General features: G+C 47.2%; 1 protein-coding gene across 1 annotated transcript in view; it reads left to right on the forward strand.

The window, feature by feature from the left end:
• The window catches only part of LOC122799510 (serine/threonine-protein phosphatase 5-like), a 995,806-nt gene that overhangs the window by 12,056 nt on the left and 971,605 nt on the right, over positions 1 to 12,145 (forward strand). Inside the window, exons 2-3 of the mRNA XM_044069034.1 lie at positions 9,910 to 10,000; positions 10,177 to 10,270. Of these exons, the coding sequence (XP_043924969.1) occupies positions 9,910 to 10,000; positions 10,177 to 10,270 (185 nt within the window). The remainder of the gene's footprint in view (positions 1 to 9,909; positions 10,001 to 10,176; positions 10,271 to 12,145) is intronic.

The raw sequence follows: 12,145 nt of genomic DNA on the forward strand, positions 1-12,145 counted from the left end.
AAATTGAATCAATCCCAGTCTGCTTCGGACAACCAGTCCTCTCGTGGCAGAGGAGGACAGGGAGGACGCCGCCCTAGAGGCAGAGGGGGTCCCAGGAACTTTGGGTCCAGAGAACCTTTCTCTGAGAGGCCCACACAGAACCCCTGAGGGGTTACCCGGCTGCTCCACTCTGGAGGCAGTCTGGGGACGTTTCTCGAGACACCTAGCAATGTGGGAGTCCATAACAATGGATTGCTGGGTGCTTTGTGTTATATCCAGAGGATACCAAATTCCCTTTCTTGTAACCCCCAGAATCAGAAGCCTCCCCGATGTGCCACCCAATCAGAGGGAGGCGGCGGCTGTAGAAATTCAGCAGCTCTTACAAAAAAGAGCCATCCAGCCCGTCACCCCAGATCAGCACAGATCAGGGTTTTACTCCAGGTTCTTTCTGGTGCCAAAAAAGACGGGACGTGAGGCCCATCTTGGACCTCTCTCTCTTGAACCTGGCAGTACCAAAAGTAAAGTTCCGGATGGTCACTCTGCAATCTATCCTCCCACTACTATGGGAGAACGACTGGATGTGCTCAATAGACCTCAAGGATGCGTACTATCACATTCTCATGGACAGACGCTCCAGGAGGTTTCTCCGCTTCCGGCTGGGAGCCAGCCATTTCCAGTTCAGGGCCCTTCCCTTCGGTCTCACCTCAGCCCCCAGGGTGTTCACCAAGGTCTTGGCAGCGATAGCGGCCCACCTGAGACTCCAGGGAATTCAGGTCTTTCCGTACCTGGACGACTGGCTCCTTACTGCCCCAACAAGGCATCTTCTTTGCTCATGCAGGGATTATTTCCTCAATCTGGCTCCACTCTTAGGGTTGACCATCAACACGGCCAAATCCTCCCTGGCTCCTACACAAGTATTGGATTTCATAGGGACGAGATTGGACTCCAGACTGATGCTTGTTTTCTTGACTCCAGATTGGCTTCAGAACCTGAGGTTGCATGTGCAGGCCATCCTTCAGCTTCAAGCTCCTTCGGTGGAATTGGTCCTGAGGGCTCTAGGGTCCATGGCAGCAGCAATTCCGCTGCTGCCATTGGCCCGGTTGAATGAGGGTCATACAATGGACCCTCCAGGTACAATGGTCCCCATCTCGCAATCCCCTGTCTCATCCCATCTCCCTAAGCAGGGTTTGCAGAAGGTCGCTCGTGTGGTGGCTCCAGTCCTCCAATCTCCACACGGGATGCCCCTTCTCGCTGCCTCCGCCAGTCGCCACAGTGATCACGAACGCTTCTTGCCTGGGGTGGGGGGCGCACTATTCGGGCAGAACAGTCCAAGGCACGTGGAACGACATAGAGACCTCTTTGCATATCAACGTCCTGGAGATGAGGGCGGTGCTTTTGACGTTGCAAGCGCTTCACAACCCTCTTCCGGTGGGGACGTTTGCGGTACAGACGGACAGCATGTCAGTCGTCTGGTACATCAACAAACAGGGGGGAACCAGGTCTTACCCACTCTGCCGCGAGGCCATGAGAGTGTGGGAATGGGCGATATCCACCAACCGCTTTCTCATCGCAATGCAAATTCCGGGAAGGTCCAACATATTAGCGGACAGGCTCAGTCATACTATCCTGACTCCTTACGAGTGGTCTCTCAATCCTCTAGTGGCAGAGCAAATATTTGCCCGATGGGGGTGACCTTGTTGCGATCTTTTTGCCTCACTCGAATACCAAATGCAACAATTACTTCGCTTTGATCCCCCCTCCGGGGGAGTCCCCGAGAGATTCTCTAGTTCATGCTTGGCCTCCCGGTCTGCTTTATGCTTACCCGTCTCTGCCCCTGATGTTGAAACTATTGCAGAAAGCCAGTCAGTTGGGGGGCAAGATGATCCTCATTGCCCCATTCTGGCCTCGTCAGACGTGGTTCCCTTACCTATGGTCTCACCTGATTCATCCGCCCTGGATGCTGGATCCCCTTCCGGATCTCATTTCACACCCCCTGGGTCTTCCAACCCCGAACCTGGCCAACCTAAAGCTGACTGCTTGGTTGCTCCAGTTCCACTCCTGATAAGGTAAGGACTCCCGGAATTTCATCTCCAGTCAAAGCCATCCTAGTAGAAGCTCACAAGCCCTCCACCAGAAGGGTCTATCGGAGTAAATGGAAACGTTTTTCCATTTGGGCGGAGCACCGTCATTTAGATCCTTTCACGTAGCGGTGGCGGTTCTAGATTTTCTGTCTTCTCTCTTTCACCAGGGGGCTAGTTCTTCCACGGTCAAAGTGCAACTTGCAGCAATTTCACACTACCATGTAGGTCAGGAGTCAGGCCCGCTTATTACTTCCAAACTGTGTAAGACCTTCCTTAAGGGTACCTTCCTTCTCAGGCCCCCGGTCAAGAAGGTGGTACCCCCATGGGATTTATCCCTAGTTTTACAGGCCTTGACTAGCCCCCCTTTCGAGCCGGCGGCCACTGTTGATCTTAAATACCTCTCTTGGAAAACGGCCTTTTTGGTGGCCATAACTTCAGCCAAGAGGGTCTCGGAACTCCAGGCTCTCTGCGTCAAACCACCGTATTTGGTCTTCCACCCAGACAGAGTTCACCTCAGGATCAATCCATCTTTCCTACCTAAGGTATCGTCGGAAGCTAACATTAATCAATCTATTAATTTTCCAGTATTCTTCCCCAACTATCAAAACAAAGGAGAGTATAAGCTGCACTCTTTAGACGTGCACAGACAACTACGTTTTTATACTCATCGAACTACTGGTCATAGGCAATCTGATCAGTTGTTTGTCTCCTTTGCCAAAAACAACTTCGGCAAGGCAGTTTCTAAGGTTACCCTCTCCCGATGGATATCTAGTTGTATTCTCTTAGCATATCAGAGCTCGGGAAGGCCTGCACCTCAGGTAGTCCGTGCTCATTCTATGAGGGCCATTGCTACATCGGCTGCTTTCAAGGCTAGAGTTTCTCTGGATGACATTTGTTCCGCAGCCACTTGGGCTTCATCTCATGCCTTTATCGGCCACTACAAAGTAGATATTTTCTCCCGAGGTAGGGCGTCTTTTGGCTCTGCAGTGCTCTGGAATATCTTTCCATGAAGGCCACCCAAGATTTAGGTAGCTGGGGACTCTGTCCCAAAGGTTGCTGACAAATGAAGTCCTACTTCAGATTAAGAAGTTATGTACTCACCATAACGTTCCATCTGAGTAGGTATCTTCATTTGTCTGCAACCACCCCCCCTCCTTCCCCCTGACCAAAATGATCCTACTTTGGGTTCTTTAGATTAGTCCCCTCTGGGACACAGTACTAGCTGTGCTATGGGGCAAACGTGATCTGAGGTCAGTCAGGGTTGGCAGGGGATTATGGGTAAAGGGAGGAGCTAGGAGCTCGGATCTATGCTGTGATAGAAGTTGCCGGCTCGGATACGAGATTGGATCCGTATCCCAAAGGTTGCAGACAAATGAAGATACCTACTCAGATGGAACGTTATGGTGAGTACATAACTTCTTAATCTGAAGTAGTTACTTCATTTGTTCTGCAAACTGTGGGCATTGGATCCGAGCCGGCAGCTTTCCAAGCTCCAAGATCCGAGCTCCTAGCTCCTCCCCCTACCCATAATCCCCTGCTACCAACCAGATCGTTTTTTGCCGCGGCTGAAGAAGCTTTCCCTTTGAAGAGCTCCTGGCTGGGTGAGATCGTTTCTATCATAACTTCATCCTAAAGTTCCAAAAATCTTGTGTGTGTGGTAGTAAACCTTTTTCTACCCCTTTTTAGTGCTAGTTTAATTTTTTCTGGTACAGTTAATTAGTTTTTCTTTTGTCACTCCCCCTCCCCCCTTAGCGTTTGGGTGTGTGTGTGTGAGTGTTTAACATGGCGGAAGGGCCCAAGGCCATTTTTTCTAAATGTACTGAGTGTGGCCACAAGCTTTCCCCAGCTGATGGCCACACTCAGTGCGTTTTGTGCCTGGGGGCAGCCCATCTTTCAGAGGCCTGCCAGATCTGTGCGGCCTTTAACCCCTGGGCACTTCGGGATAGGAAAAACAAGCTGATCCTGGTGGGAAAGCTCCCCCAGGAGTCAGCTTCTTCTTCCTCTCCCGTTCGGGCTCCGGCTGCCTCAGCGGTCTCGGCGCCGTCTGTTCCCTCAGCTCAACCCGTGACTCAACCTCCCTCTTTGGGTTTGAGCTCTGGGGAAACTAGTGCCTCAGCTAAGGAGAAGAGGCACAAGGATAAGGAGGGACATAGATCCCATAAAAGGTGGGCCGAGTCTCACCCCTCGGCTCCGCCAGCAAAAATAGCTAAGTCTCCTTCGGGGGTCTCCGGATCCTTCTCCTCTCAGCTCCATTCTCCTAGCTTCTCGCCGGAGCCGGAGGAGGAAGATCGGTCTCCCTCAAGGTCGACTACCTCTTCCAGGTCAACCAAAAGCATCTCCGAAGCGGATATGGATGGGATGATGCGTCGGTTCTTGCAGACCCAAATGCAGATGGGGTGCTCTTGCCCCCCCCCTCTGGGGGGGGGGGGAGTGCGACCCCCATGTTTTCCCCGATCACTCCTTCTCCGACTCATTTTCGGATCTTGGAGTCATCGGATCCGGGCCCATTCGGACACAGGGATTTGTCGGTGCCGATAGTGCTGGCCTCTTCAACACCGACTATGCCCTTGAGCTTGTCTGATTCGAGCTCTCAGGGCCGAGGGCTGAGCATCAGATCCGAGGGAGGAGTTGTATCTTTGGAGCTGTTGGCTTCGGAGCGCACCTCTCTCTCGGCACCGACTGATTCGGCTCCGACCCCGATCCCTTCCTCGGAGCCGAGGAGATTGCTCCCAGAGGCTGGCGAGGGTGATTCTCCTTCGGCTTTTGAGGTGGTGGAGAGGGTACTGTCGAGATCCTCCAGATCCCTGGTTCGGATCCACCCATACCCCCACTGTATGAGGGTCTGTCTTCCATCATCCGACCATCGGGACAGCCTGCCCAAGCCCTCCAGCTAGTTCCTGTGGAGGAACAACAACCCGTGGACGAGCCCTCTTTGGATAGTCCCACTGAGGAGGTTCCTCTGAAACGGTGTAAAAGGAGGCACCTGGACTCCCCGAGTCCGTTACCACCGACACAGACTTAGATGATAGGGAGGGTTCCACAAGGTAAACCTCCTGAAGATGTCTCCTTTGGAGACATCATGGAAATGTTGCGTATTAGAGGGGGGTGGTCTGCCCAAAAACCTTCCCTTGATGAATCCATGTTCCTGGAATCATTTGAGGCAGGCCCATCTACTTCCTGGGTGTCCCCTCCAGCCGACCCCCTGGTGGACTTAATTACCACCAGGGCATGGAAGGAGCCCGACACCGTGGAGCCAATTCCTAGGCGTCCCGATAAAATACTGAGTCCCCTCACAGATAGGCAATCATGGGCCAAAAGATCCCCTGTTGATGCCATGTTGGTGGCGGCGGCCACCAAGAAAGAACTCGCTCAGGAGAGTTCTCTGGTCCACCCACCAGATAAAGAATCTCGAGCGTTGGACCGGATTGGGAAGCGGATGTTTGCTTCAGTGACCTTTTCTATAAGGGCGCTGAACTATATGGCACACCATCAGGCTACAGCGAGACTTGATCAAGGAATACGTTGCAGCCCCCCTCAAGTCCATGTCGGTCGGAGACAGGAATGTGTTTACGACACGAATGGCCACTCTGAAATCCATCTCCAATACGTCTATGCGGCTCCTCTCTCATGCTTCGGAAGGAGCCGCTAGAGCCAGCGGAGCAGGGGTCGTCTTACGACGTCACGGGTATATATCGTCTGGCAAACCAGCCCTGGTTACTATCCGTGCTCATTCTACAAGATCTGTAGCCACCTCAACAGCCTTCTGGTCTAGGGTTCCAGTGGATGACATATGTTCAGCAGCTACTTGGTCCTCTTCTCGTACGTTCATTTCTCATTATAAATTAGATGTGATTTCGAGAAGTAGGGCTTCTTTTGGCTCCGCGGTGCTTCGGAATATCCTTCCGTAAGGACCACCCAGGTTCTTATAAGGTAGCTGGGGACTCTGTCCCACAGGTTGCAGAGCAAATGAAGTAACTACTTCAGATAAAGAAGTTATGTACTCACCATAACGTTCCATCTGAGTAGGTACTTCATTTGTCTGCAGCCGACCCCCCCCCTGCCATCCCCTGAACCTTTCGGGGTTTTCTGATCACCTTTGCAGTTGATTTTTCGTGTTTCCAGGTTGGTAAGGCAAAAAAAAAAAAAAAAAAAAAAAAAAAAAGATCTGAGGTAATGTGGTTGGTAGCAGGGGATTATGGGTAGGGGGGAGGAGCTTGGATCTTGAAGTTTGGAAAGCTGCCGGCTCGGATCCGAAGTCGGATCCGATACCCACAGGTTGCAGACAAATGAAGTACCTACCCAGATGGAACGTTATGGTGAGTACATAACTTCTTTTTCCCCTCATTCCCTACCTGGGAATTCCTACGTCATTCCCTGGTGGGCGAAGGCTTGTCAGCAGAACAAGGGACAGCCATTCACTTTACCCCCAGCCAGGCAGACATTAACAACGGATGCATCAGATTATGCCTGGGGGGCCCACATGGCAGGAAGATGTATTCAAGGAACATGGTCCGTAAATGCATCTACATATCAATCAAAAAGAGATGCTAGCTGTCCAGAATGCCCTGACAGCCTTCAAGGACCTACTTCATCCGGAACAACTACTGATAAAAACAGACAACACCACGGTCATGTGGTATATAAACAAGCAGGGAGGCACTCATTCTTACCCCCTTTGCAGACTAGCCATGACTCTGTGGGACACAGCTTTGACTTACCAGGTACATCTGCAGGCACAATTCCTGCCAGGAAAGATAAATACTCTGGCAGGCGAACTAAGCAAAAACGTCATGGATCCCCACAAGTGGAAATTAGATCCACAAGTCTTCAGCATGATAACAAGGAAATGGGGATGCCCGGATATAGATCTATTTGCCTCTCCTCACAACTACCAACTAAAAAGATTCTGCAGAAGGACTTATCACAGTTAAGAATGAAAAGTGGACGCCCTCTCTTTCAACTGGAGAAGCTTAGCAGCATATGCCTTTCCTCTACTGCCTCTCCTCCCCAAGGTACTCCTAAAGGTCAGACAAGAGAAGCCAAAGATATGATACTGATTGCTCCAGACTGGCTTCGCCAGCACTGGTATCCAATCCTAAGTAACTTGTCTCAATGCCCGGCTTGGACCTTGCCTCAAATACCTCATCTACTGTCCCAACAAAACAATCCGATCCTGCACAGCCAATTAAAGACCTTAAATCTGGCAGCATGGCGGATAATGTAGTAATACAAAATGCGCCTCTCCCTAAAGCTGTAATGGATGTCATTTTGGAGGCCAGAAGGTCTAGTACCAGAAAATCTTATGCTGGAAAATGGGAAGAGATTCTGTGCTTGGACCCGGGCACAAGGAATTGACACATCTGTACCAAATATTCCTCAGACAAAGGCCTATCCTTTTCATCAATCAAAATTCATACCTCTGCCATTTCGGCTCATTACAATACAGAGCCACCAATCTTTTCTCATCCACTGTTAAGGCAGTACCTCAGAGGAGCCAAAAACTTAAGGCCTCCAAGGAGATTACCAATACCTGCATGGGACCTCAATTATGTTTTGGAAAAACTCACCCTGCCTCTTTTTGAGCCAGTCGCTATGATATAAAGTTTTTATCTTGGAAAACAGCTCTGCTCCTAGCAATAACCTCTGCAAGACGAGTCTCAGAGCTACAGGCTGTAATGGCTGTGGAACCTTTTATAATTTTTTATCCAGACAGGGTTTCTTTGAGGACAAACCCAACATTTATGCCTAAGGTAGTGTCCAGTGTGGCCCTTAACCAAACTATTCATCTGCCTACTTTTTATCCAAACCACAGAATAAGGGGGAGAGAATTCTGCACTCTTTGGACATGCACAGACAGCTACACTTCTACCTGAACAGAACCAAAGCTTTCAGAAAGACAGAGCAACTACTAGTGGCATATGCTGCAGGATCACAAGGAAAGGCTATCTCAAAGCAGACTATTTCAAAGTGGATAGGCCACTGCATCCGTTTCCGCTATTCACAACATGGCAAGCCAGTGCCTAAAGGCATTAGGCCACATTCAACCAGAGAAGCAGCCACTTCAGCAGCCTTCCTCAGGGTAGTACCAACCAAAGACATTTTAGAGGCTGCAACCTGGAGTTCAGTGCACACCTTTACAAAGCACTATCATTTACCACTCTACTCTAAATCAAGGGCAGGCTTTGCCACTGCAGTTCTGCAGGGCCTCATAGCCGCTGCTAGTGCTATTTGGCTCCAGCCTCCCAACCTTAGCTTTGGGATTCAATCCAAGTGTAATGACTGCAACAGTGAAACACGAAGAACATAGTACAGTTGTGTACACTTACCATAAATGTAGATGTTCGAGTGTATTCACTGTTGCAGTCCATGTTACCCACCATCCCCCATATCTTTGCTGCAATTTATCAGCTCTTCTCTAACCTATCAACCTATGTGGTGTATTTGCTTATAGATGAAGGTATTATATATATTTTGGTGCATGCATGTTTTATTGGCATATTTTTAGCCTACCCTTTAAGGGGGCACCTGACATTTGGGGCAAAAAAAACTGAAGAAAATGGCATCAGCTGCATCTTTTATACCCCTGGTGCACTGACGTCAGGAAAGAGGCGACAGCAACCGACGCCGGACCTAGACTTTGGAATTCAGGCCGACTGAGGGTAGCCTGCCAGCAGGATAACCTTAGTGTAATGACTGCAACAGTGAATACACTCTAACATCTACATTTATGGTAAGTGTACTCAACTGTACTTTCCAAAGGCAAAGAATTACCCTTTAAAGTGAAGGCTCATTCTACACTATCTGTGGCTACCTCTACTGCATTTCAGGCTAGGATGTCTAGGAATGATATTTCTGCTGCAGCAACATGGGCTTCGCCTCATACTTTTATTAGTCACTGCAAATTAGATCTGGTCTCTAGAGGCAGATCTTCCTTTGGTTCCACAGTGTTCAAGAGTATTTTTCACTGAGCCACCCAAGGTCAAGGTGCTAGGGATGCTGCCCCAGGGGTAAGAATGAAGGCGAGATTGGACTACACAACATCAAGAAGTTATGTACTCACCATATAGTTCGATGTATGCAGTCCATCTCGCCTTACATTCTTACTACCCCCCCCCCCCCCTTGAGGACCTGGTGGTCCTTTCGGTTGGGGTGGTTGTTCTCAGTATGTGTGTGTGTGTGTGTGTGTGTGTGTGTGTGTGTGTGTGTGTGTGTGTGTGTGTGTGTGTGTGCAGTTGCAGCAAACAAAATCTGGGGAATGGGCCTGTTTCATGATGGGATACCTCTTAGCTACGAGCCAATTGAAGACTTCAAGCTAGAGTATGGCTGAGTCGGAGCCGAGGTTTGGCTCCGAACCCAGGGTTAAGAATGTAAGGCGAGATGGACTACATACATCAAATGTTATGGTGAGTACATAACTTCTTGTTTAAGTTGTACTGATGTTAGCAAAGAGCTGTGCATCTGGATGGTTTGCACTAATGTACTTTGATTCTGTATTGAAGTGCACAATTTCAGTAAAAATAATTTGGAAATTTTTCATCCTAACATTTAGCAGGCTTTTACAAACTGTCTTCAGCTGTGAATGTAGACAGTTCAAGCAAAATATGAACTTTCCATCAATTTACTCAGTGTACTTGCTACAAACTTTAAAGAGGTAATGTAGGCCTCAAGCTGCTACAGTCATGTTTAGCCACCTTCGTTTATGTTTAACTTTGATATTCAGTTGCTACTGTCAGTAGGTGTTCATCTAATTTGGGTCTAACAATTGTATGATTGTTTATTTATTTTTTAATTTTCAGGGTTCCTAGTTTCTCTCTCTTTTTTTTTTTTTTTTTTTTTTTTTTTTTTTTAGTTTATTATTTTGTTAAAAGGTACCAAGGCAAGTGGTTTAAACAGTGTGAACTTGTTAAAACTGTGCAGTGTCCAGAGTTGAGCCCTAATATGTAAGTGAGGTCTCTGTGTGCAAACGTCATTTAAAGGCTCTTCATTCTGCAAGAGCCTTGTGTTTAAGACTTCATTATAGAATGAATTTTTAAGACTGTCTACAAATAGTTACAGTGAGTACTTTATAATTGTTTTCTGGAAAAGCAGACTATTAGGAATTGTAGTGGTGTTCAAGGGATTACCTTGTATTTTCTTTCTTACAGATATTGGTGCAGGTTAAAGAAATTCTATCCAAATTACCTAGTCTAGTAGAAACCACACTTCAAGATGTAAGTTTTCAGATTTTAATTCTTAACTGTATATTTTATTTAAGACATTTTTGAATTAAAACTGTAAAATGTATGAATTGTAAGATTATGCCCTTCAGCCGACTTTGAATTTTCTGCTCAGTGCTTGTTGGAATATTGCAGGTATATGTGTCCTATCTTGACACATGCTGTAGTGTAAACTTGCTTTCCAGTGATTGAGATTCCCCTCTGTGGCGATTATTACTGGCATCACCCTTTGTTCCAATTCAGTTCTGCTTAATTTCTATCTGTAACTCCTGCATTCTTGGGGATGGGGCTTGGTCTTCTGCTCGTGTATGCACTGATAGCATGCCATTTTGTAGAGACGTGTAATCTGAGCCCCCATTTCTTTTCTGCTGCTTGCTTAGTTTAGAACTTAATCCTAACTTTCACATGTGAGAATTCTAATGTTTGATGCTTGGAATGCCCTTGCAGTTTCTGCTGAGTCCGGAATTGCATGGGCATTGTTTCTACTGGGAGGCAAATAAGTACTAGACGTTCAGACCAGCTTACCTGTAAACTCATGGGCTAACTGTTTGGCAAATTGAAAAAGGTATTTGAAGTTTTCCTTGCAGTGGAATTGTAGGAAGGTCCCATTTGCAACCCTGGATACTTATTAGAGTCTGTCTACAGGTTCGAGAAAAAGAAGTTGGAGCATGGTGAAGCTTTGTAAGAGGTAGGTCAGTTGCTGAAATGAGCATCTGCTCCCAGGATGCCATGAGATCATCTTTGACTAGAGTGAGAGCTTGATCCCCCAAACATGTTCTACTTCAACAGAGCAGCCCCTGACTCGCACTATTACATTACTTTCAATTTTCTTGATAGACCTAGAAAATAAATAAGCCCAATTAGTCTACCCTTTGAAGTGCCTTTACATTCTGTCTCCTCTCAATCAGTGCCTTTCTCCCTTTTTCACTTGTCTCGTGCCTTCTTAAATACCTCTATGATTTCTTTCACTACCACTCATTCCAATAGTCTGTTCATTGGATTAATAACTTTCTTGTGAAAAAAATTACTTCAGGAATTCCAGGTAGCATTAAGCATCTGCAGTCTGCTGACTGTGCCCTCTCCTTTATTGCTACCTGAATGAGGTCCTCTCTGTATGACTTTCATCATAGTGGACCTGGGACTCCCTTCTGTTAGGCAGTGAATAGGCTCAAAAAAACACTTTCAGTAAAGGCATATGCTTTTTTTTTTTCTCATGTATCTTTCTGTTAACTTTCTTCCAACTCTAGAATGTCCTTTTTCTTAAATGGTTTTCAGAACTGTATATAGTACTCAGTGTGATCTAACCAAAGTGCTGTATAGTAAAAAAGACTTGCCTCTTTGCTTCTGGAATTTCTGTAGATACATGCCAGCTTTTTGTTGTTGCCATTACCGACTTGTCCCTCTACTCTTGGTGAGTCTGCTCAGGTGTGATCAACACCTGCACATACTGTGTATTACTATCAGTTTCAATCTTCCCAGCTGATGCTTCACGCCAGAATTGTCATCACTTAAATGCAGGAGTTTGCAGTTGCATGCTTTGAAAAATAAAAACATCTTTCTGTACTTGTTCAGCTTTTCCATATAATTGACAATTCTCCGCCATCCCATACTGCTATACTTATCTTTGTTTCATCAGCAGAGAAGTTTGTTATTTTCTCTTTTGCTCCTAGTACTTGCTAGAGACACTGAAGAGTGCTGGATCCCAAGGCAAATGCTTCCACTAGTCACTTTACAGATTCCTGACATTGTCCTAGTTACCATAATCCTCTTTGTCTTAACATTCGTCCATACAGCTGTCCAGATCCTCAGTCCTGTTCATGCCCTTAGCCCTATCCAGAGATTTTCTTGGTAGCAGAAGGAGAAAATAAG

This window comes from Protopterus annectens, chromosome 1.part0 (assembly GCF_019279795.1).
Source record: "Protopterus annectens isolate FY-2018-M chromosome 1.part0, PAN1.0, whole genome shotgun sequence".
NCBI lineage: Eukaryota > Metazoa > Chordata > Ceratodontiformes > Protopteridae > Protopterus > Protopterus annectens.